Source organism: Hemiscyllium ocellatum, chromosome 3 (genome assembly GCF_020745735.1).
Source record: "Hemiscyllium ocellatum isolate sHemOce1 chromosome 3, sHemOce1.pat.X.cur, whole genome shotgun sequence".
NCBI classification, from domain to species: Eukaryota; Metazoa; Chordata; class Chondrichthyes; order Orectolobiformes; family Hemiscylliidae; genus Hemiscyllium; species Hemiscyllium ocellatum.
In genome coordinates, this window is record NC_083403.1 from 93,349,208 (window position 1) to 93,376,472 (window position 27,265).

At 42.4% G+C, this 27,265-nt stretch overlaps 1 protein-coding gene across 2 annotated transcripts in view; it reads left to right on the top strand.

Moving 5' to 3' along the window:
• The window catches only part of lmbrd1 (LMBR1 domain containing 1), a 282,689-nt gene that overhangs the window by 11,100 nt on the left and 244,324 nt on the right, over positions 1-27,265 (top strand). The window contains exon 2 of one of the 2 annotated variants that reach the window (XM_060821284.1): positions 22,814-22,990. The exons of the other annotated variant lie outside the window; for it this stretch is intronic. Coding sequence (XP_060677267.1) covers positions 22,814-22,990 — 177 coding nt within the window. The remainder of the gene's footprint in view (positions 1-22,813; positions 22,991-27,265) is intronic. 2 annotated transcript variants of the gene reach the window in all.

Here is a 27,265-nt window from a genome sequence, read left to right on the forward strand (position 1 = left end):
GGTGCTGAAGCTGTTATTCTTGTGGAAATAAAAGGTTGGGAGAAGGGATTTAATGGGAATGTTCAAAATTGATCAGGGTCTGAACAAAATCAATATTGAAGAACTTTCCATCGGCAAAAGAATCAAGATCCAGAGAGCACCGATTGGAAAAGAAGCAAGGAGGACATGAGCAATGTCTTTGACATAATGGATGGTTGGGACCTGGAATGCATTGCCTGAAAGTAGTGGCTGAGGTTAGCTGATCATGGCCTTTAAACAAAAATTAGATTATTATCTGAAGAGAGAATGGGAATTTGAGTGTACCTGTGGAAGGCCAGTATGGACATGATGAGTCCAATGACCTGTGGTTCTTTTCAGTGAGTTTCAGGGTGAGACATCTGCCACTCTCTTCTATTTTTAATGATTTAATAAGCATTATACAGTCTTGGATGTTGGACAAGACTTATCCTAATGCTGTTCCACAGGGGCAAGGTAAATGGTGCTATTTGTCTCTCGCTGTGCTCAGTTTATCTACTTGGATTCCTCAGCTGGGTTTCAGTAGACTCTCAGATATAAAAGGAGAATGGTACTTCAGTTGAAGGCTTGAGACCTTCTTACAGTGAAGCCATAACCTATCAAGAGTCTAGGACGTTTGTCCCAAATAATCCTTGCAGACTGCTCCTGGGAGCATGCATCCTCATTAAGTCAGTGGGAATCAGTAGTTAAGAATGGCAGACAGTTGGCAGAAAGCAAAAAAGCATCATCTAGCTCTGAGTTGTGTGGAACAAAACCTTCTTCACAAGAGGCAGAGGAAGTGCTCCATGTGGATGGAATGTAATTGGCTGCCAATTGATGTTTCTGGCCAACTGTATCCAAGAGAGGCAATATCTATTGCTTCTGTTGAAATACTGCACATAAATAATCCTGATGCAGTCATCTCGGAATCTATTTGACCAGTAGATCTAATGGATTGTGTAATCTGGAAATATGTTAACAGGCTAGAGTAGATCCCTGGAGGGCAACATAGTGTCAGGTTAAATACATTGATCATAGCAGTATTCTTGTGCTGGCATATATTGTTCAAATAGCAATAAACTCACTTCAAACTATGCCCCACACCAAGAAAAGGTATCTCTTCGGTTGCCAAACCTTTCCCAGGAGTTGTATGTGGTTGTCCCACAGGACACCCCAAAACATTATGATCAGCCCATTCCCTATCAGATCTTTAATTTGCTAGAATAGCAGAATTTTGTAGAACTTTAAGTTACTTGGTACTATGTCCTCCATAGGTCTCTCCAACCATCCTTGCTGGTCAAGAGCAAAAGAGTAAACAAATTCACAAATAACACTGACTTTGGTGCTATTTTTCCCTAATTCTTTGAAGCATAATTAGCTACTTCCATGTCTCCTGCCTTTATTTCATTGACTAGAAGATTAGTTAGCTGAAGTTTGGAATCTCTCAAAATTTGGAATTGCAGCTTCCCACATGTGCCTTGGTCTGATGACTTACAGGTCCTTCACGTTTCCTATCTGTATCACCCACCACACAGCTTAATCTTCAGAGGAGACTGAGATAGAGTTTCTGATAGAGCACCTCCTCAAATGGCCTTGTCTTAGACTTGGATCCCTTGGTCAAATCATGGACATAGTTGACTAAAGAGCCCATCCTTGTTCATCTATTTAGCCCCAAGGAAGAGTAGTCTTCCAGTTATTTCTCCAATGATCAATTGGAGCAAAGCGTAGAACTATTTTGTAATGGTATTGTAATTTAGATTTCAAGATGGCTGTCGGTTACTTCTGTGCAGGATTTTCTTGTTTTTTAAAAAAAGGTCATAAAATCTTTCTGGAACAGTGACCAAAACCAGCATGTATCTTCATGTAAACTAATACACTCCTTCCGTGTTAGTAGAAGGAAGTTCTGTAGGTTAAATGTTGAATTAGAAACAATGCCAATAGTTTTCAGAAGGACCTAGGATTGAGCAAGTTTTTAAAATTCACTTCGGAAGACATCGGTATTGAGTTTAAAAGCAAGTTTAGCTCCTCTTGGGTTTAGTTCAGGACAGTTTAGGGAGCAAGTCACGGTGGCAGAAGGGTTTAGTTTGCAAAACTTCTGAACCAGGAAAGTTTGCTTAGAAATCTGCAGATCATTCGAACTGAGAAAATCTCTGCTCAGATTTGTGAAAAATTATTTTGGATGTGCAAACTTTTATTCTGAATACATATTTAAAAAACTGAAGTCATGGTCTATAGCAGTGTGATCGTAAACTGGTATGCTGACACAATGACTTCTGCAGGTAGGAGCTGTTACTGTGCATGAAACTCAGAGATCTGCACAACGACAAAGGAAGTTAAGAGAATGTTGGTCTTCAGTCCATCTCACTGAATTCCTTCTGTCCACAAACCTTGTTCCCTACCCTTGGAGGTCATCCCTTTTCCTAGCTACTGTCAAAGGCAGAATCGAACTTTTGTCAGTCATATTGTCCTGTTTGACTACGGGTCCAGCATGTGACTACACATTTTCTTGATCATCAAGATAGCTTACTGCCAGCAAACTATTAGTGGTTGCCTCCTCCCCCGCCTCAGCATATTTGGTGCTGAAACTCTTATCCACGCCTTTATCATTTTCAGAGTCCGGTGACTTTCAAGTTGGCTTCATCAGAACTCAAACCATTAATTCTGCTTTCTTCCAACAATCAGATAATCTTGCTTGATATTCTGTATTCACAATATTGGGGTTGACTGTCAAAAGCAAGCCTTTATTCTACAAAATCCTTATAGAAAAGATACATTCAAATGGCATCCTGCATCAACTCAGACCCTGGAAATATGCAAATCCTGCTCTGTAAATGCTGCTTCTACTACCTAACGACAACCATGTGCCAAAATTTGGAGAGTTATCCCTAAAGCTTAATCAAGCAACAGCCAGACACAGTTATTATTTGCAGAATCATACCTTACAGTCAAATTCCTCCATCACCTCCCTGAGTACCAGAGTTGGTGGACACAGTGATTTACAATTAGCTAATAATGCCTTGGGACTAACATTGATTCTGGATCCTGTGAATTCCCTTGACATCAGAAAAAACAAGGAATCCTGCAGCAGATTATTAAGTAATACTCCATGTCAACCATGGCTTAGAGGAGGCACAGAGGGTAACAAGACTAGAGAATGGACTGTGGATGGGAGTCTTCAATATCCATCACCAAGAATATTAATATCATTACTGATTTGAATTGTCTGAGTCCTGAAGGATATATATCCTATAGTGCATCTGCTGCAGGTGGGGGAATGAACTAGTAAGGAGAACGTGAAGACTGGAGATGCTGGAGATCAGAGTCGCGAGTGTAGTGCTGGAAAAGCATAGCAGGTCAGGCAGCATCTGAGGAGCAGGAGAATCGACGTTTCAGGCAAAAGCCCTTCATCAGGAATGAGACTTATGAGCCGAAGTGGTGGAGAGATAAATGGGAGGGTGGTGAGTCTTGGGGAGGAAGCTGAGAGTGAGATAGGTAGATGGAGGTGGCTTAATGGCGATAGGTCAGAGAGGAGAGTGGAGCGGATAGGTGGGAAGGAAAGTGGACAGTTAGGACAGATCATGAGATCAGTGCCGAGTTGGAATGTTGGAACTGGGATAAGGGCGGGGGAGGGTAAATGAGAAAACTAGTGAAGTCCACCTTGATGCCGTGTGGTTGGACAGTCCCAAGGGGAAGATGAGGTGTTCTTCCTCCAGGAGTTGAGTGGTTAGGGTGTGGTGATGGAGGAGGCCCAGGACCTGCACGTCATTGGTGGAGTGGGAGGGGGAGTTCTCTGAAGTGTGCTGCGAGTCAGCATCCTGTCTCCCCAATGTAGGGGAGACTGCATTGGAAGCAATGGATAGAGTAAATGACATGTGGAAGTGCAGGTAAATCTCTGATGGATGTGGAAGGCTCTTTTGGAGGTGAGGGGTGAGGTGTAGGGTGTGGGTGCAGGTTTTGCAATTCCTGTCAGGAGGGGAGGAGATGGAGGGATGCGTGTGGACTTGACAAGAGAGTCACGGAGGGGATGGTCTTCACGGAAAGCAGATGGGGTGGGGAGGGAAATATATCCTCTGTGGTGTGGTCTATTTGGAAGTGGCGGAAATGGCAGAGAATGGTGCAGTGTATACAGAAGTTGGTGGGGTGGAAGGTGAAGACCGTTGGGGTTCTGAGCTGAAAATGTGTTGCTGGAAAAACGCAGCAGGTCAGGCAGTATCCAAGGAGCAGGAGAATCGACGTTTCGGGCATGAGCCCTTCTTCAGGAATGAGGAAGGTGTGCCAAGCAGGCTAAGATAAAAGGTAGGGAGGAGGGACTTGGGGAGGGGCGTTGGAAATGTGATAGGTGGAAGGAAGTTAAGGTGAGGGTGATAGGCCGGAGTGGGGGTGGGCGCGGAGAGGTCAGGAAGAAGATTGCAGGTTAGGAAGGTGGTGCTGAGTTCGAGGGTTGGGACTGAGTTTGGGGTTCTGTCCTTCTTGTGGTGCGAGAGGTGAGGTTTGAGGACGGAGGTGTGGGAAGTGCATGAGATGTGCTGGAGAGCATCATTGACCACATGCTAGGGGAAAATGTGGCCTTTGAAGAAGGAGGCCATCTGGTATGTTCCATGGTGGAACTGGCCCTCCTGGGAGCAGATGCAGCAGAGGTGGAGGAATTAGGAATAAGGGATAGTGTTTTTACAGGAGTCAGGGTGGGAGGAGGTGTATTCCAGGCAGCTGTGGGAGTCGGTGGGTTTGTAGAAGATTTCCGTGTTGAGTCAGTTACCATTGATGGAGATGGAGAGGCCCAGGAAGGGGAGGGAGGTGTCTGAGATGGTCCAGGTGAAGGTAAGGTTGGGATGGATTGAGTTGGTGAAGTTAATGACCTGTACAACCTCCTTGTGGGAGCATGAGGTGGCGCTGATACAGTCATCGATGTAGTGGAGGGAAGGGTGAGGAATGATGCTGGTGTAACTGCGGAAGATGGACTGTTCCACTTAACTGACTAAGAGGCATAGCTGGGGCCCAAGCGGGTGCACATGGCTACTTCTTTCGCCTGGAGGAAATGGGAGGATTCAAAGGAGAAATTATTGAGCTCAATGAGAGTGTCAGTGGAGGGGTACTGGTGGAAACGTTGAGAGAGGAAGGAATGGAGGACTTGGAGGCCCTTGTCATGGCAAATAGAGGTGCATAGGGACTGGATGTACATGCAGAACATGAAGCATTGGGGGCCAGTGAAAGAAAGTCTTGGAGGAGGTGGAGGGTGTGAGTCGTATCCCGAACGTATGTTGAGAGTTCCTGGACCGGGCTGATAGGACGGTATCGAGGGATGAGGAGATGAGTTTGGTGGAGCAGGAGCAGGCTGAGACAGTGGGTTGGTCGGGACAGTCAAGTTTGTGCTTCTTGAGTAGGGGGTCTTCAAAGGCCGCGATTTCCCCTCCCAAGTGGTCGATGATGCCCTCAGCGCATCTCATCCACTTTGCGCACTTTCTCCCTTGAACCCACCCCTCCAGTGGCAAGAAGGACAGAACCCCCTGTTCCTTACCTTCCAACCCACCAACCTCTATATACATCGCATCATCCTCCGTGATTTTTGCCACCTACAAAGAGATCCCACCACCAGAGATATATTTCCCTCCCCATCTCTATTTGCTTTCCATAAAGACCGTTCTCTCCGCGACTCTACTGTCAGGTCCAGGCCCCCCACCAACCCCACCCTCCACTCCTGACACCTTCCCCTGCCACTGCATGAATTGCAAAACCTGCACCCACATCTCCCCCCCCCCCCCCCCCCCATCTCCGTCCACAGCCCCTAAGGAGCCTTCCACATCCATCAGAGTTTTACCTGCACTTTCACACACATCATTTACTGTTGGTCCCAATGCGGTTTCCTCTATGTTGGGGAGACAGGACGCCGATTTGCAGAGCGCTTCTGAGAACATCTCCATGACACCAGCACCAACCAACCCCACCACCCCGTGGCCAAATACTTCAACTCCCCCTCCCACTCCACCAAGGAACACAGGCCCTGGGCCTCCTCAAACACCACACCCTAAACACCCGACTCCTGGAGGAAGAACACTTCATCTTCCCCTTGGGACCCTCCAACCACACAGCATCAAGGTGGACTTCACCAGTTTCCTCATTTCCCCTCTCCCCACCTTATCCCAGTTCCAACCTTCCAATCTGACCTTATGAGCTGTCCACTTTTCTTCCTATCTATCTACTCCATACTCCTCTCTGACCTATCACCATTAAGCTACTTCCACCTGACGCCTGAAGGAAGAACGCCTCATCTTCTGCCTTGGGACACTCCATCAACACAGCAGCAATGTGGATTTCACCAGTTTCCTTATTTCCCCCGCCCCCATCTTATCCCAGTTCCAACCTTCCAACTTGGCTCTGCTGTCATAACCAATCCTACCTGTCCATCTTCCTTCCCACCTATCCGCTCCACCCTCCTCTCTGATCTATCACCACTATCCCCATCTCTATCTACCTATCGCACTCTCAGCTACCTTCTCCCTCCCCCCACCCAGACCCACCCCCCTCCTATTTATCTCTCCACCATCTCGGCTCACAAGCTTCACTCCTGATGAAGGGCTCTTGACCAAAATTTAGATTCTCCTGTTCCTTGGATGCTGCCTGACCTGCTGTGCTTTCCAGCACCACACTCTCGACACTCAACCAATAAGACCTTATCCTTGCTAATCTAACCGTCACAGATGCACTAGTATGTGACAGGATTGATTGAATTACTATTACATAGTTCTTGTGGAGACAAAGTTCTGCCTTGTCACTGAGGACACTATCCACTGAGTTGTCTGGCACAAACATGGTCATAGTTGGGGTAGATTCAGAATAGATTGAGGGGTTCAAAATGGTGGCCGCAGAGCATAATTGGATTCTAACTTGGCTGGTATATTCCTCACTCCATCACCATCATATAGAGGAATTCAATGAAGAGTAAAGGAGAACATGCCAAGGAACAGCAGCGGGGATATCTAAAAATGACTTTCAACCTGATGAAGTTACCAAAAAAATCAGACCTTGTGCATGCCAGTTAATGGAAGCAGCACTCAAAAGTCAGAACTAAACAATTCCACAAACACTAGACCAGGTCAGAGCCTTGCAGCCCTAAAACATCCAGTCAGGCTAATTAGCACTTGAGTTAGAAGAGGTGGTTTAGTGAATATTCCAATCCTCAATGATGAGGGATCCCAGATTGTCAGTGTAAGAGATAGCACTAAAGCATTTGCAACATTCTGGAGCCATGGTACTGTGTAGACAATTCTTCTCAGCAATCTCCAGCATCATAGATGTCTGTCTTCAGCCGATAAAATTCATTTCATGTGAGAGATAGCTTAAAGCCCTGGATGATATAAAGTCTATGGTTATGACAACATCATCGCTGTAATATTGGAGACTTGTGGTCTGGAAGTAGCTCCATCCTTACCCAAGCAATTCTGGGAAGTTATAATGCTGGCATCCATACAACAAAGCGAATTGTCCAGGTATATTGTGTCTACATAAAGTAGTACAAATCCAAACCAGCCAATTACCACTCCATCAGTCTGCTCTTGACAACCAACAAGTTGATGAAAGGTGTCATTAATAGTGTCACTTACAAAACAATAATCTGTTTGCTTATGTTCATATTAGGCTCCATAGTACGCACTTAATTCCAGATTTCACTGCATATTTGTTTCAAACATGGACAGAAGGCCAAATTCCAGAGTTTAGATAAAGGTAATTGCATTTGAGATCAGGCCTGCAATTGAGCGTGTATGGCACCAAGGAACCAAGCAAAATTTTAAGTCAGTGGAAATTGTGGAAATGTCTCCATCAGTTGAGTCATTCCTAATGCAAAGGAACATGGTTCTGGTTGTTGGGGTAGCCAGTTACCAGACTCAGTGCATTGATGTAGGAGTTCCTCAGGACACTGTCACATATCTAATTGCCTTCAGCTCCTTCATCAATGAACTTCTGTCTTGCATAACATCAGAAATGGGGATGTTCACTGATTATTGTATGAAGTTCAGCATCATTCATAACTGCTTGGATACTGAAGCTGTCAAGTTCAATATGCAGCAAGACATGGATAGCATCAGGCTTAGACCAACAATTGGCAAGTAACATTCACATCCCTCAAGTGGCTGGCAATAAATATCCCCTTCAAAAGAGAACCAAACCATCTCTCTTTGACATTGTGCCAAACTTGCTGTTAGCTGAAAATGTGTTGCTGGTTAAAGCACAGCAGGTCAGGCAGCATCCAAGGAACAGGAAATTCAACGTTTCGGGCCAGAGCCCTTCATCGGGCTCTGCCCAAAACGTCGAATTTCCTGTTCCTTGGATGCTGCCTGACCTGCTGTGCTTTAACCAGCAACACATTTTCAGCTCTGATCTCCAGCATCTGCAGACCTCACTTTTTACTCAAACTTGCTGTTACCAATGACTAGAAATAGACTGGGCCTACCATACAAATATTGTGGCTACAAATGCAGTTCAAATGTTGAGCATTCTTCAGAAAATAATTCAGTTATTAACCTCTTGAACACCAAGATGGGTTGATTAGGAAGCAGATTCCCCTCCACCCCCAACTTGCCCAAGGATGCTGTGCGATCCATCCAGTGGATTGAGAACTCATCTTGTAAGAAAGGTGAAGCAGAAGTGAGCCATGTCACTGTAAAGCAGACCATACAGTAGTATCCCAATATTTTTGGTCAGTGAGCCTAACTTTAAGTTCGTCCAGCTGGTTTTCAGTAGCTTGGACATTTGCCAGGAGTATGTGACTTGAAACCGCGGGCCATGTGTCTCCCATGTTTCCTTGGGTAACTTGGGTCTTGTTCAAGTTGAGGTCTAGAAATGTTGCAGGCTTGTTTTTCCTTTTTTGATCCAGTGAAGAAATACAGGTTGGAGATTTATTAGGACAGATTTGCAGTGGCTTACTTTTTGCAGTAACAGGATTCTTTGGCTTCACTTCAGTGGAACCTCTGTGGTGAAAGCCTAATTTGGTTCTTAAATAGGTAGGTAAAGGCCAGTTGTGATGAATTTAATACAGACTGCTATTCCTTTGCTGGTTCTTGTTCTTTATTTTTTGCCTCCTGTTCTCAAAATTTCTTAAATGTCCTTTATCTGAAACCTGCTTTGTGTCAGGTGACCATTACTCTCGTACATGGTCTATGCTTTTGGCTATTAACATACAATGGTGCTCAAGTCTATCACCCATTCTTTAGAATTCTTCTTTGATGCCAATAAGTCTGGGAAATCATTTGTGAATGCATATCCACAACTATTTGTATAAAGTAAAAAAATCACACAGCACCAGGCTATGGTGCAATGGGTTTATTTGAAAACATTAGTTTTAGCAGGTGACGTATGATTTTGACCTTGCTCAATCCACTCTAACACCGGCACCTCCACATTATTTATATAATGGCAGCTGTTAATCCATATAACAGGTTTTGTTTCACTTTAATGTCTTTTCAATGAATATCCTAAAAAATTGTTTACTTTTTAAATGTCTTGTCCAGACAGAGACAATCTCCAGGAGTTGTGTGGTTCCATGTATTTTGATGGAAAAAATGTCATTTAACCTCTTAACTCCAACCTGTTTCAAAAGGTGGACGCCTGCGCTTTGTTGTTTTCAGATAAAAATGTTAATTTAAAATAAACGAGTCTATAACATGTGAAAGTGACAAGGGAGCAATGGCATGTGGGAGAAAAATGCACCAATAAATACTAATATAAATGTGGCAAAATGAAATTGCTGAGAAAAGAAAAAAGTATGGAAGATGTATAATTGTTGATTGAGTGAGGGAAATAAACTGGGGGAAAATGGAAAGAAGTAAGTGATCAAAAGAGAGAAGGAAGAATATGCATTTAGAAATCTGACTGTTTGAAACCTGGGAAGATTGAAAGATACAAAATTTGTATTAAAATTTAAAGCAGGAATAAAGAAGATAAAACAGGAACGCTAGTGGGAGATACAGTAGTGAGATTTGAATGCACTATTTCAGTCACTGAAATATAAGGCACCTACATTTATATATTTTACTTAGCACTGTGATTTGAGCTCATGATCTTTAACCATTGTACCATTGAATAATTTGTACTATAATGCCACTTGCTCTAAAATATAGTTTTATTCCCAGGATAACAGTCTAATTATTAGAGAGTTCAAGTGTGCACAATTTATCAATGCTTTAAATCTATAGCAAATACGAATAGCCTAATTAGTCATATACACTATATAGCTTTCACTACACTTATATAGCTCATCATTAAACCTTCTTATGACTGCTGTTATCTTGGTTTATGCCACCTTGGTGCACTAAGCAATAATGCTTTTATTTTTCTCAAGAGTACTTTAAAATATTCACCATGCTTCCTTCAGTTCATTCATGTGCGTTTTTAACTAAGCATTGTCTCTCATCTGTATTTAGAAACAATCATTTGATTTGTTGCTATCAGTTCTTCCTTACAAACGTGTCCACTAACCTTCTGTACATGGAAGGAGCTGGTGGGTAAGATATCATTTTTGTAAACTTGCAGGTGTTTTTTGACTGTTACTACAGACTGTGTTTTGTGTGTATGTATAATAGCAAAGCTTCGTTCACCATGAAAAGCTTCAAAGCTTAAAGTACTAGTATTTCCAATTTTTTTTCTGTTCTTTCCTGATTTCCAGCATCTATGGTATTTTTATTGTAGTAATTTTTGTCTCAATTTTATAGAAGATTAATAACGATAGGTGTTATATATAGTTCATTAAAAAAAATCACACATCAGGGTATAGTCCAACAGGTTTATTTGGAAGCACTAGCTTTCAGAGCGCTGCTCCTTCATCAGGTAGTTGTGGAGTATAAGCTTGTACTATAACTTGGTGTTGTGTGATTTTTTAAACTTTGTCCACCCCAGTCCAACATCGGCTCCTCCACATCATTATACATACATGGAATTTGTGTAGTTTGTTAACATCTTTGTGGTTGAAGCTAATACTTTAATAGGGGATGGAGATTGAGGGAAGTTTTGCCACAATTTTGGTTGACATTAGTAATCTGAAATTGGAAGTTGATGGATTTATCCATAATAACACCCTTTGTCTTTTGCTGATAGCAAAAATAAGCACTTGCCACATTTCATTGGATCTTAGTTGAGTACAACATGGGATTGAACTGCAGAGTTGATGTTTGTATTTTTTAATTTTAAGCCAGACTTGGGGAGTTTATGTCCCTTTTTAATTTAATTTAATTTAATTTTTAATTTAAACAGCCTCTGTCCTCACTTGTTTGCACCTGTTGGCCAATTTTACCAGACAGGTGCTTCATATAGAGAGTTTTAAGGATACGCACAGCTGAAATGTAAACTTGAGGAGGGTTCTTTTTGAAGTTACCACACACACACTGGCAAAGCTTGGTTCACCATTAAAAGGTCCAGATGTTCAAAGAACTATGATTTAAGGCAGTAAAACATTTCCAAAAACATTGGAATAATTTCAAAGGTGAGCAGAGTAGTTTGCTAACAAATGAACTTGATGAAAGATGATGCTAAACTAAATTTCTGATGTTGCACATTGAATATTTTTTAATCCAGTTTCTGATAAGGATTGAAGCAAGCAGTGGAAACACTCTTTCACTTAAGCGTCCTTCCACCCTTCCTAATACAGCTCTAATCTGTTTAACCTTCTGCTCCTTTCTCCATTATATTTTATTGAGCTCTCCTTAAATGCAACTGTGTCATTTGTGTCAACTAATCTATGTGCTAATGAATTTTATATTTTCACCATTTTGGCAAATGTTTCTTCTGAGTTCCCTATAGGATTTCTTGATGACTGTCGTAGAGTCATAGAGATGAACAGCATGGAAACAGACCCTTCGGTCCAACCCGTCCATGCCGACCAGATATCCCAACCCAATCTAGTCCCACCTGCCAAATCCTTCCTATTCATATACCCATCCAAATGCCTCTTAAATGTTGCAATTGTACCAGCGTCCACCACATGCTCTGGCAGCTCATTCCATACACGTACCACCCTCTGCGTGAAAAGGTTGCCCTTTAGGTCTCTTTTATATCTTTCCCCTCTCAACCTAAACCTATGCCTTCTAGTTCTGGACTCCCCGACCCCAGGGAAAAGACTTTGTCTATTTATCCTGAATTCCATGTGACCTAATCTTGCTAACCAGTCTACCATGCGGAACCTTGTCGAACACCTTACTGAAGTCCAAATAGATGATGTCCACTGCTCTGCCCTCATTAATCCTCTTTGTTACTTCAAAAAACTCAATCAAGTTTGTGAGATACGCTTTTCCACACGTAAAACCATGTTGACTATCCCTAATCAGTCTTTGCCTTTCCAAGTATATGTAAATCCTGTTCTTTAGGATTCCCTCTAACAACTTGCCCACCACTGATGTCAGACTCACTGGTCCGTTGTACCCTGGCTTTTCCTTACCACCTTTCTTAAATAGTGGCACCACATTAGCCAATCTCCAGTCTTCTGGCACCTCACCTGTGGCTATTGATGATACAAATATCTCCGCAAGAGGCTCAGCAATCACTTCCTTAGCTTCCCACAGAGTTTGAGCATACACCTGATCAGGTCCTGGGGATTTAGCCACCTTTTTGCATTTTAAGACATCCAGTGCCATCACCTCTGTCATATGGACATTTCCCCACATTCTATATCTTCCATATCCTTTTTCACAGTAAACACTGATGCAGCCTTGCTGATCTTTAAGGGGCTCTATTCTCTCCCTAGTTGTTTTTTCCTTAATTATTTGTAGAATCCATTAGGATTCTCCTTTACCCTATATGCCAAAGCTATTTCATGTACCTTTTCTGTCCTCCTGATTATCCTCTTAAGTATACTGTTACTGCTTTTATACTCTTCTAGGTTGGAATATAAAAGCACCGTTGTGCTACTGAGACTTTATAAAGCTCTGGTTAGGCCCCATTTGGAGTACTGTGTCCAGTTTTGGTCCCCACACCTCAGGAAGGACATACTGGCATTGGAACGTGCCCAGCGGAGATTCACACGGATGATCCCTAGAATGTTGGTCTAACATACGAGGAATGGCTGAGGATCCTGGGATTGTATTCATTGGAGTTTAGAAGATTAAGGGGAGACTTAATAGAAACTTACAAGATAATACATGGCTTGGAAAGGGCGGACGCTAGGAAATTTTTTCTGTTAGGTGAGGAGACTTGGACCCATGGACACAGCCTTAAAATTAGAGGGGGTCAATTCAGAACAGAAATGCGGAGACATTTCTCCAGCCAGAGAGTGGTGGGCCTATGGAATTCATTTGCCGCAGAGTGCAGTGGAGGCTGGGACGCTAAATGTCTTCAAAGCAGAGATTGATAGATTCTTGATGTCTCGAGGAATTAAGGGCTGCGGGGAGAATGTGGGTAAGTGGAGTTGAAATGCCCATCAGCCATGATTGAATGGCGGAGTGGACTCGATGGGCCGAATGGCCTTACTTTCACTGCTATGTCTTATGGTCTTAGGGATTCATTTGATCCCTGCTGTTTATATCTGACATATACTTTCTTCTTTTTCTTGACCAAAACCTCAATTTCTCTAGACATCCAGCATTCCCTACACCTAGCTTTGCACTTCACCATAATAGGAATTTACTGTCTCTGGACTCTCATTTACTTATTTTTGAAGGCTTCACATCTTTCAGCCATCCCTGCGAACATCCACCCCTAATCAATTTTTGAAAGTTCTTAACTATTACTGTCAAAATTGGCCTTCGTCCAATTTAGAACTTTTAACTTTTAGATCTGGTTTCTCCTTTTCCATCATCATTTTAAAACTAATAGAATTATGTCATTGCCCCTGAAGTGCTCCCCCATTGATTGTCACCTGCCCTGCTTTATTTCCAAATAGGTGAAGATTTCCACCTTCTCTAGTAGGTACGTCCACGTAATGAGTCAAAACATTTTCTGTACACACTTAACAAATTCCTCTCCATCCAAGCCCTTATGACTACGGCAGTCCCATTCTATGTTTGGAAAGTTAAAATCTACCATTATCACCCTATTATTCTTACAGATAACTGAGATCTCCTTACAAATTTGATTCCCAATTTCCTGCTGACTATTGGGGTGGTCTATAGTACAATCCTAATAAGGTAATCATAACTTTCTTATTTCTCGATTCCAACCAAATAATATCAATGGATGTACTCCCAGGAATATCCTCCGTAAGTACAGCCATAATGTTGTTGCTAATCAAAAACACCACTTCCCCACCAAGTTTGCACCCCTTTCCATCCTTCCTCTAGCGTCTACGCTCTGGAACTGCCAGTCCTGTATATTCCTCAGCTATGTCTCTGTCATTGCTATGAAATCCACATCCCTTGTTGCCAATCATGCCCTGAGTTTGTCTGCCTCACCTGCTAGGCTCCTTGCATTGAAAGGAGAAAGTGAGGACTACAGATGCTGGAGATCAGAGCTGAAAATGTGTTGCTGCGCTTTTCCAGCAACAAATTTTCAGCTCCTTGCATTGAAATAAATGCAGTTTAATCTATGAGGCCTACCTCATTCTCTGCTTTGTTCCTACCTGCCCTGACTGTATGACTTCTATTATGACCTGGGTAAATCCCTCTGCTAATTTAAACCCGACGCACAGAGAAGTTCACCTCGCACCGTAATCTGTTAAATTTTGAGAGGTACAGAACCATCCCAGGTCTCACTGTTTAAATTAAAAATGAACAATTTTATAAGTCCAACAGAGAACATTAAAACAACAAACTATTTACATCTCCTTTCTCTTAAACCTATTTTTTTTACCCCCCCCCCACAATACTGGTCCAATTAAAAAGAAACACGATTAAGATTTACAAAACAAAAATCACATTTCAAAAACCAGCCAGCTGATGATTCTCCTTTGTAGATTTTCCTCTGTATTTTCTGGGGTTGTCTTTTGTTTGGTCTTCTGCTGCACAACTTTCTTGTGGACAGGTACCTTTCAGAGACCTATTTGGCTAGCAGTCTTTTTGTTGGTGCTCTTTGCAGTTGTCCCCTTAACTGTTCAAAATGTCCCCCAAAACTTTGGATTATTTCATTGGTTTGATGTCATCTCAAACAGTCCAATTCAAATTCGATTAGATTTTGGTATCTGGGGCACAATTTAAACTGGCTGAATGTGAATTTGTTTTTGTTCCATGGCAACACAACTTCAACTATTTGTTTCAACCAAATGTTACCATAAGTTATTCAGCACACTCTGTGCTTTCAGTCTTTGCCAGCTTTGTCTCTCTTTTAAAGGTACAGTACACACTAACAGCTTCATAACATTTCATCTTTTTCCCAAGTGTACCAGTCTCAGACTGATCTCTGTTTTCTGAGTGTCACCCTGGGTACCCACCCCGCCCCAGTTTCAATCATCCCGAGCAGCTCTAGCAAATCTCCCTGCTAGTATATTTGTGTGTTTGGCTATGAAACCTATTGGATCGCATGGATCAATGCTGCACATATATTCAGGTAGATGGCCTACTTCCAGGAAAGGTAGGAGTGGTAGGCAGGTAGTGCAGGTGTCTCCTGTGGCTATCACCATTTCAAACTAGTATAAGTGGTAGGTTTTTAGACTGACCTGTTTAGGAACAAGTTTGAGAACGGGTTGTTCCTGACTGGGTACTGTACAATGAGAAACAATTAATTAGTAGCCGTCCTGTTTGGGCTGTCTTGGAAGAGTTACTATAATATGATAGGACTGATTAAAATGGAGAGTGAATTCTTCAAATTTGAAAGTCAGGCCCTAAATAGAGGGAACTACAATGGCCTGAGGCATGAATTGGGGAATCTTACCCAGGGTTTGATGGTGAACAGGTTAAAAAAAACATGTGAATGAATTAGAATAGTTACTCATTCCTGTCTGCTGCAAAAATGAAAGGGAAAAGGTGGCTCAACAAAATAGATTAGGGGTTATGTTAGATCCAAAGAAGATATGTAGAAAGTTGCCAGAAGCAGCAACAAGCCTAACCGTTGGGCACATTTCCGTATTTAAAAAAGAGTTAAAAGGTTTGATCAGGTGGGGGAAGCGATACCTTAGTGATATTCTCGCTAGACTATTAATCCAGAAGTTCAACTCATTTTATTGCCACTACAACAAATGGTAGAATTTAAATTCAAAAACAATATCTGGAACTCAAATTGTTGATCATTGGAAAAAAAACCCATCTGGCTCACTTATGTCCCTCAGGGAAGGAAATCTGTCTTTTCACCTGGTCTGGCCTAAATTTGACTCCATACCCACAGCAATGTGGTTAATTTTCAATTGCCCTCTGAAATGGATAATCAACATAGCTTTTGCATGGGAAATCATGTATCACAAACTTGATTGCATTTTTGAAGAAGTAACAAAGAGGATTGATGAGGGCAGAGAGGTAGACATGATCAGTATGATGATAAGGTTCCCCATGGGAGACTGGTTAGCAAGATTAGATCTCATGGAATACAGGGAGAACTAGCCATTGGATACAGAGCTGAAAATGTGTTGCTGGAAAAGTGCAGCAGGTCAGGCAGCATCCAGGGAGCTGGAGAATTGACGTTTCGGGCATGAGCCCTTCTTCAGGAATGAGGAAAGTGTGCCAAGCAGGCTAAGATAAAAGGTAGGGAGGAGGGACTTGGGGGAGGGGCGTTGGAAATGCGATAGGTGGAAGGAGGTTACGGTGAGGGTGATAGGCCGGAGTGGGGGTGGGGGCGGAGAGGTCAGGAAGAAGATTGCAGATTAGGAAGGTGGTGCTGAGTTTGAGGGTTGGAACTGAGACAAGGTCGGGGGGAGGGGAAATGAGGAAACAGGAGAAATCTGAGTTCATCGCTTGTGGTTGGAGGGTTCCTAGGCGGAAGATGAGGTGCTCTTCCTCCAGCCGTCGTGTTGTTATGGTCTGGCGATGGAGGAGTCCAAGGACCTGCATGTCCTTGGTGGAGTGGGAGGGGGAGTTGAAGTGTTGCGCCACAGGGTGGTTGGGTTGGTTGGTCCGGGCGTCCCAGATGTGTTCTCTGAAACGTTCTGCAAGTGCACAGCCTGTCTCCCCAATATAGAGGAGGCCACCCTTACTTCCCTCCAAGGCCCCAAGGGATCCTTCCATATCCGCCACAAATTCACCTGCACCTCCACACACACCATTTACTGCATCCGCTGCACCCAATGTGGCCTCCTCTATATTGGGCCTCTAGTTATGTGGTGTTTGCAGATTCGCCCTCTGTCTGTGTGGGTTTCCTCCGGATGCTCCGGTTTCCTCCCATAGTCCAAAGATGTGCAGGTTAAGTGGATGTCCATGCTAAATTGCCAATGGTGATTAGATTAGATTACTTACAGTGTGGAAACAGGCCCTTCGGCCCAACAAGTCCACACCGACTCGCCGAAGCGCAACCCACCCAGACCCATTCCCCTACACCTAACACAACAGGCAATTTATCATGGCCAATTCATCTAACATGCACATTTTTGGGTTGTGGGAAGAAACCGGAGCACCCGGAGAAAACCCACGCAGACATGGGGAGAATGCGCAAACTCCACACAGTCGCCTGAGGCGGGAATTGAACCCGGGTCTCTGGCGCTGTGAGACAGCAGTGTTAACCACTGTGCCACCGTGCTGCCAGGAATTGCGTCTAGGAATATGTAGGCTAGGTGACCCTGGAAATATTGAATGTATTTTGGTCATCCAATTTAAAAGACATGATAAGATTAGATTCCATACAGTGTGGAAACAGGCCCTTCGACTCAATAAGTCCGAAGAGTAATCCACCCAGTCCCGTTTTATTCTAACTAATGTACTTAACACTATGGGCACTTTAGCATGGCCAGTTCACCTGACCTGCACATATTTGGACTGTAGGAGGAAACCAGAGCACCCGGAGGAAACCCACGCAGACACGGGGAGAATGTGCAAACTCCACACAGACAGTTGCCCGAGGCTAGAGTCGAACCTGGGACCCTGGTGCTGTGAGGCAGCAGTGTTAACCCCTAAGCCACCATGCCACGCCTATTTTGATAACAGAGCATTTTGAAACTATTAACAGGATTGGACAAATCCAGCATGGGTTTATGAAAAGCAAATCGCACTTAAAAATCAACAAGTCTTTTTTTGATACATCTAGTCAAAAGGATATGGGAGAACCAATGAATGTGATGCATTTGGCTTTTCAAAAGGCTTTGAAAAGGTCCATCATTTTAGTATATTAAAGCCCATGACATTGGGATAATATATTGTCATGGATTGTGATTTGGTTTACACATTGGAAACAGATTGTTGGGCAGTGACTAGAGGTGGTGTACCATAAGGATCAGTGTTTGGTGCCTGGCTATTCATGATATATATAAGTGATCTGGCAACATTCTCAAGGTTTGATGTGATCTGGTTTGACTTATTACTGTCATGTGTGCCGAGATACAATGAAAAGTGTTGTTTTGCGTACTATCCTGACAAATCGTACTTTACATAAGTACGCCAGGGTAATAGAACAGAATTTCGAACGTAGTTTGCTGATGGCACAAAATTAGGTGGAATTGGGGTTTATAAGGGTGATGCAAGAATGTTTCAGGATGGTTTAAACAAGTTGCCTGAGAGGGTAAACAATGAGGCAGATGCAGTTCAACATGGCTAAATGTGAAATTATACACTTCGGTGTGAAAGGAAGAGTATTATTTAAATGTTAATATATGTGAATTGTGTATGAACAATGGAAACCAGTAAATGAAAATAGATAGATGCAGCAAGCCATTTGGAAAGCAAATGGTATTTTGACATTAATTGAGAGAGGATTAGAGTTTAGAAGTAGTACAGAAGTCTTACTGCCGTAGTACAGGATCTTGGTGAGACCATACAGTGCAGTTTTGGTTTTCCTAACTAAGAAAGGATATACCTGTCATTAGAGGAAGTCCAGTGGAGGTTCACTAGGCTATGACTAGGGATGGCAGGATTGCCCTATGAGGAGAGATTACTTTGGGTCTGTATTCACTAGAGTTTAGAAGGATGAGAGGGGACGGATTGAAGCTTATAAAATTCTAACAAAATGGGACAGACTAGATGCAGGGAGGATATATCCAATGGTTGAATGGTGTGGAACCACAGTCTCAAGATATGGTGTGGACCATTTGGGACTGAGGTGAGAAAAGATTTCTTCTCTGAGTTGTAAACCTGTGGAATTCTTTACTACAGAAGGCTGTAAAGGCTAAGTCACTGAATATATTCAAGAAAGCGAGAGATATGTTTACAGTTTAAAGGGATCAAGGTGAATGGAGGAACAGCGAGAGTATAACATTGAGATTTAGAATCAGTCATAATATTGAATGGTCGAAATGCTATTCCTCTTATTTTCTATATTTCGACAACAGTAACTGTCCCTGTTACTCTACCCAACTCCCATGGTTCATTGCATCCTCCAAGCCAACCTGTGTCAATCTACTCAACATTTATGGCCCAGATGCAAACTTAGAATCGACTTGTGCAGAACCATGCCACCCACTCCCTATTCTTTTCGTTTACATTTGCAATGTCAACTCATCCAATATTAATGATCGGTAAACCTAGGAACTACTGAAATTGAATGAAGATATAATTAAGAAAAAAAGAAAACTCTCACTGATAATAAAAGGCCATTACTATGTGGAAGGTTGTTTATTCCTGTACAACAACAAATATTTATATTCGTAGTCCCACTTCAAAAACATTATAAGCTTTCAGAGCTGTCAAACTGTGGATTTACATGCATCCCACAGTGTTGATGAAAAGTTGTGAAATCAGGCATGAAGCTGGTGTAAAGCAAACATAATGATAGTGCTCGGGCTTCTATCAAGAGACAGAATGGAATAGTCTTATAAGACTTGAAGTTAGGAGATTATTTTAAATTCATCATTGGATGAGGGTGTTGCTGGCTCTACCAGCATTTATTGCCCAGCCTTAGTGGAAGTCAAGTACAACCACATTCCTGTGGGTTTGGTGTCATATGACAGTCAGACCAGATAAGAATGGAAGATTTTCTTCAGAAAAGGGCATTAGTGAACTGGATGGTTTTTCTGACAATTGACAATGGATTTTATGGGCATCATGAAACTCTTAATTCCATTTCTTTATATAATTCAAATTCTACCATGTGTGGTGGTGTGAATTGAACCCAGGTCTCCAGAACATTGCCTGGGTTTCTGGATTAACAGTCCCGTGATAATACTACTAGGCCATTGCCTCACCTTGAAGTGCTTTGATAGCTAAACTGCACTGTTGTCAGTATCCTCATGGGATCCATTCACAGTTCCAATGAGTATCCATTTTTTAATCCAAAAGTGTACCTGACAACTCCCAATAGTATCCTGAGACCATATTCAAAACAATACCTTAGCATGAGCGAGTGAGGACTGCGGATACTGGAGAAGTCAGAGTTGAAAAGAGTGGTACTGGAAAAGCCCAGCAGGACAGGCAGCATCCGAGGAGCAGGAAAGTCGACGTTTCCCAAAATGTTCACGTCCAAAATGTCGACACTCCTCCTCAGATGCTCCCTGACCTGCTGTGCTTTTCCAGGGTCACCTGTTTCAACACTGATACCTTACTATGCCAAAGAACTTGATTAAGTTTAGACCTTCTGCCAGTTCCAATCTGCTCAAATCATTCTTTTGCCATTGCAACATCAACGTAAATTGAAGGGAACTACAGTTTTTTTGTGTTCACTTGCTTATGTGCATTGTGGATGACTGAAATTGAACCTCCCCCCTTTCCCTTGTCCCTGTGAAAACAGTGGGAGCTACATTTGTGAATGGAACTTCTGGATTTGGATCATTGGTATCATTTTTGCTCAGACAGAGAGCCTTTCTATCTGCGCAAAAAAATTAGGCATCAGTATTTCAACTGGCTATCTGTCGCTGCTAGTCACCATCTTGTATTGTTTCATTTATTGACTTTATTCACTTGACTATGGGCTTCTGGCAGAACGGTAGTGCGTCTGACTCCTCATCAGAAGTTGTGTGTTTAAATTGCGTCAGGCTCAATTTCTTTGGGCGGCACGGTGGTTAGCACCATGGTTAGCACCATGGTTAGCACCGCAGCCTCATAGTGCCAGGGACCTGGGTTTGATTCCAGCCTTGGGCAACTGTCTGTGTGGAATTTGTGGGGAGAAACCCCGTGTCTACGTGGGTTTCCTCTGGGTGTTCAGGTTTCCTCCTACAATCCAAAGATGTGCAGGTTAGATGAATTGGACATGCTAAATTGACAATAGAGTTAGGTGCATTAGTCAGAGGGAGATAGGTCTGGATGGTTGCTGTTCAGAGGGTCGGTGTGCCTGTTGGGCCGAAGGGCCTGTTTCCATGCTGTAGGGAATCTAATCTAATCTAATTTAATCTAATCGAACTATGAAGTGGTATTTTATGAGATGCCTTTTGGACTTTTAGATGTGCTGTACCTACTATGTTATCTTGTTTTTTAATTACAGTGACATTGGTCAAGCAAGTTTCTCCCTTTTGAAATCTGTTGGCCATTATTTTTATCTTTAGTTTCTTAATGTTTTTCAATTTATTATTTCCTCCTCACCTGTCTGTATTGATGTCTATAGTTCTCTGAACATAATTTACTTCTGTTTAGATATAATAATTGCAAGATTAATAAGTAGAGTATTTTTAGGTCTTCGGACATTGAGATGGTAAGAATAAAATGTTTTGACTATAAGTAGCGTGTATATCAATGGTACAAAACCTAGGCTTTGAAAAATGTGAATCATGTTAAAGCGTTAATTGAAGGAGGGGAAAGATTACTTTTGCTGCAGTTCAGACTCTGTCTTTGAATTTGGTTTCATTCTGTGAAGATTAAGACTTACTTTGCATTGCCAGCAGTTATAATATTGCAACCATAGATAATTTTAACAGCAGTAAATAACATTTTAATCAACCCCTCCGAAAGGGCTTGTTGATTCTACAAGCCACTTTTAATTTGGAAATAGGTGTTACACTTCGATTGAACTCCTCTCATTTTTGGAGATTCACTTGCACTACTTCTATTCTGGTTTATTGCATCTGTTTCTCCTGATGTGGTCTCTTATACATTGGAGAAATCATCGCATACTTGGGGTTTGCGGAACATCTGTGCTTTGTACACTCCAATCAATACCACCTTCCAGTTACCTGCTATTTCAATTCCCCATCCCATTCCCTTGGTGACATGCCCACTCTGGGCCTCTTCTGCTACCACATGCAAACTGGTGGAACAACACCTTATATTCCACTTTCAAGAACTTGCAGCCCAATGGCCTCAACGTAGAGTTAACCAGTTTCAAAATCTCCCCACCCCCATTCTCATCCCATGTCCAGCCCATGTTTTCCTCTCTGCCTCCATGACTTGACCTAACCTGTCCATCTTCCTTCTCACCTATCCGCTTCCACTCTTCCCACTGAACAATCACAATAATCCCGTATCTGCATCCACCTATCATCATCCTACCTACCTTGCCCCAGCCCCACCCACCTCCCTTTTATTTATTTCTGAGCTCCTTTCCCACTCCTGATGCAGGGTCCTGACCCGAAATGCCAACTTTGCTGCTCCAACAATGCTATTTGACCTATTGCGCTCTTCCTGCTCCAAATTTTATCAACTCATTTTTCGTTCTGCTAATGCATATTGAAGCTTGTCCCACCACCACCTGTTTCAAATGATTGTAGTTTTGATTCAAAAGTTGTTTTAAATTTTGTTAAGATCTTCAACAATATCCCAGTGTGATTCAAGACCTTTTGACAAATTTGTTTGTGCTTGTCCTTTGAAACAAAACAGTTGGTAATCTATTGCTAACAGTGTATGTGTGAGCTATTGTGCTTTGTCAGAAGTAATCATTTCCACTAATGTTTACTTTTTGTGTTTTCCAGGCAATTCTGGTTTTTTGTTGGACGTATATCCGTCGATACCAGAGTCAGCAAGAAAGTGAAGTTGTCTCTACCATAACTGCTATTTGCGCACTTGCTGTAGCATTGATTACTTCGTCATTGCTGCCTGTTGACATATTCCTTGTTTCTTACATGAAAGATTCCAGAGGGTCTTACAAGGTATTATGCAAATATGAGGCTAAACTGAAGATTGGTATGGACATGTAGACTGTGCAGTGATTCTGGAATAAAAATCTTTTACAATGAAATGCTTATTTCATAAAGCTATTCTATGACATTCTACAGGATTTATTACCACATGGTAGTTCCATTTATGAGTTTCTGGTGTGTGCAGGAGAGAGGTTCAGAGGAGGACAGTTAATATTCCATAACAGTTATATTTGTGGAAAGTTAGTTGTTGGAGAGAGTCATGGAGTCTTACAGCATGGAGTCAGGCCCTTTGGCCCAAACTGATCCATGCTGACCAAAATGTCCATTCACGCCAACCCCATTTTCCTGCACTTGGCTCATATCCTTCTGAATCTTTCCGATCCATGTATTTGTCCAAATACCTTATCAGTGTTGTTAATGTACCTAACTCAAGCACTACTGGCACCTCAATCTGTGTGCGTACCACCCTCTGTGTAAAAACATTGCACCTCAAGTTCCTTTTTGTTCTTTCCCCTCTAACCTTAAGCGGATGCTCTCTCGTCCTCGATTCCACAATCCTGGGCAAAAGACTGAGTACATTCACCCTATCCATGCCTGTCACAATTTTACACACCTTGATAAGTACCCTCCCAGTTTCCTACTCTCTAAAGACAAAAGTCCTAGCTTGTCCAAACTCTCCCTATAACTCAGACAGTTGAGTCCAGGCAGCATTCTTACAAATTTCTTCTGAACTCTTTCCAGTTTAATAACATCCTTCCTTTAGCAAGGTGACCAAAACTGAACACAATACTCCAAGTGCGGCCTTATTAACATTCTGTATAACTGCAACATAACTTCCCACCTTCTAAACTCAGTGCCCTGACTGATGAGGGCCAGTGTGCCAAAAACCTTCTTCACTGCCCTGTCTACCTGTGACTCTACTTTCAGAGAACCGTGCAACTGATCTCCAAGGTCCCTGTGTTCCACTACACTCTTTAAGGCCCTACCATTCACCATGAAACTCCTACCTTGATTTGACTTGCCAAAATACAAGACCTCACACTTACCTACATTAATCTCCATTTGCCATTTCTCAGCCCAGTTCCACAGCTGATCAAGGTCCAGCTGCAATTTCTGACAACTTGCCTCACTGTCCACGATACCACCTGTTTTAGTGTCATCAGCTGACTTATTAATGGTACTTTGTGCATTCTCATCCACAATTCCTGATCAAGGGCTTATGCCCAAAACGTCGAATTTCCTGTTCCTTGGATGCTGCCTGACCTGCTGCGCTTTAACCAGCAACACATTTTCAGCTCATTCTCATCCACATCATTGATATAGATAACAAATAATAGTGTGCCCAGCACTGACCCCTGAGGCACTCCACTAGTCACAGACCTCCACCATTATTCCCTGCTTCCTACCACCAAGCCAATTTTGTATCCAATTTGCCAGCTTGCTCTGGATTCCATGCGATCTAAACTTCCAGAGTAGTCTACCATGTGGAACCTTATCAAAGCACTTACTCAAATCAACCTTCCTGATCATTTCATCAAAGAACTCTAACAAATTTGTGAGGCTTGACCTCCCACTCACAAAGCCATGCTGACTACTCCTAATCAAACCCTGTCTTTCCAAATGCATGTGTACCTTACCCCTCAGAATCTTCTCAAAGATGTTAAGCTTCTTGGGCTTTACTCCCCAGGCTTTTCTTTGCAGTCCTTCTTGAATAATGGCACAACATTCGCTACCCTCCAGTTTTCTGGGACCTCACCTGTGGCTAACAACGATGCCAAAATATCAGCCTGGGCTCCTGTAATTTCTTTTTTAGCCTGTTGCAGTGTTCTTGATTATATCTGGTCAAGACCAGGATATTTATTCCCCTTCATACATTCTAATATGTCCAATACCTCTATTGTGATATGGACTGTCCCCAAGAAATGTCTTTCTGTTCAATTTATTGTTTGACTTTATTTTGTAAAATGATCCAATTTTCTCAGTTGAGTTTTGCTGGCTTGAGTTTTATACAGGAATGTATAGTTTCATTTATTCAGTTTTTACTTGCAAATTGAACATTGTGGGATGTGAACGGGTGTATAATGGACAGATGAAAGCAATATGCGATGGATGTTTTTAACACCACTGAACCTCTGCTATTGCACAAGCTTTGTGGGATAATGCATGGTATTGTCACTGTGGATTTAGTGATTTTTCTGAGGAAACCATTGACCATTTTGAAGTGGCCTTGTTTGTTTTGTTGAAAACTGGTAACTTGATCAATGTGTCCATTACTTGTCTTTAAATAGTTGGTCAGAGGTTTTGCTCACCAGTGATGTCTATATCGGCACTTAATTAGGTGACTTACAAAGAATGAAGATTATCAGATCTAACCAGTGTTGTTGTGCTATGAAAGATAGAAAGGGGAACAAGAGAGGAAGGGGAGTAGCGTTTGTTGTACTTATAGAGGGCTTCCTGAAAATACGTCCAGGGAAATTATTTGGGTGGAACTGCGAAATAGGGAGATGATCATCATATTGTGATTGTACTGTATACACCCCAAATAGTCAGCCGGAGATTGAGAAAGAAATCTGTCTGCAGATCTCAGTTAAGAATAATCGGGTGATAATGGTTGGGGATTTTAACTTTCCAAACATAGACTAGGACTGCCATAATGTTAAGGGCTTGGATGAAGAGGAATTTATTAAATGTGTACAAGAAAATTTTCTGATTCACTATGTAGATGTACCTACTAGGGAAGGTGGAAAACTTGACCTACTCTTGGGAAATAAGGCAGGGCAAGTGAGTGAGGTGTCAATGGGGAAGCATTTTGGGGCCAGTGACCATAAATTTATTAGATTTAAAATAGTGATGGAAAAGGATAGGTCAGATCTAAAAGTTAAAATTCTAAATTGGAGGAAGGCCGATTTTAACGTATTAGGAAAGGACTTTGAACATTTGATTGGGGGTGGATGTTCGCCAGTAAAGGAATGGCTAGAAAGTGGGAAGCCTTAAAAAAACGAGATGAGAGTCCAGTATGCTCTGGTTAGAGTATAGGGAATGTTGGATGACTAAAGAAATTTTGTCAAGAGTAAAAAGGAAGCATAGGCAGCAGGGATTGAGTGAATCCCTAGAAGAATTTGGTGGGCAAGTTGTTGGAGGGAATGCTGAGAGACAGTATGTGCATGTATTTGGAAAGTCAAGGACTGATTAGGGATAGTCAAAATGGCTTTGTGCATAGGAAATCATGTCTCATTGAGTTTTTTGAGGAAGTAATAAAGAGGATTGATGAGGGCAGAGAGGTAGATGTGATCTGTATGGACTTCAGTAAGGCGTCCGACAAGTTTCCCCATGGGAGATTGATTAGCAATGTTAGATCTCATGGAATTCAGTGAGAACTAGCCATTTGGATACAGAACTGGCTCAAAGATAGAAGACAGAGGGTGGTGGTGGAGGGTTGTTTTTCAGATTGGAGGCCTGTGACCAGTGGAGTGCCACAAGGATCGGTGCTGGGTCCTCTACTTTTTGTCATTTACATAAATGATTTGGATGCGAGCATAAGAGGAACAGTAAGTTTGCAGATGACACCAAAATTGGAGGTGCAGTGGACAGCGAAGAGGGTTACCTCAGATTACAAGAGGATCTGGACCAGGTGGGCCAATGGGCTCAGAGATGGCAGATGGAGTTTAATTCAGATAAATGCGAGGTGTTGTATTTTGGGAAAGCAAATCTTAGCAGGACTTATACACTTAATGGTAAGGTCCTAGGGAGTGTTGCTGAACAAAGAGACCTTGAAGTGCAGGTCCATAGCTCCTTGAAAGTGGAGTCGCAGGTGGATAGGATAGAGAAGAAGGCATTTGGTATGCTTTCCTTTATTGGTCAGAGTACTGAGTACAGGAGTTGGGAGGTCATTTTGCAGCTGTACAGGACATTGGTTAGGCCACTGTTGGACTATTACATGCAGTTCTGATCTCCTTCCTATCGGAATGATGTTGTGAAATTTAAAAGATTTCAGAAAAGATTTACAAGGATGTTGCCAAGGTTGGGGTACTTGAGCTATAGGAAGAGGCTGAACAGGCTTGGGCTGTTTCCCCTGGAGTGTCAAAGGCTGAGATATGAAACCTTTATAGAGGTTTACAAAATTATGAGGGGCATGGTTAGGATAAATAGGCAAAGTCTTTTCCCTGGGGTGGGGGAGTCCAGAACTAGAGGGCATAGGTTTAGGGTGAGAGGGGAAAGATATGAGAGAGATCTAGGGGGCAACATTTTCACACAGAGAGTGATACGTGTATGGAATGAGCTGCC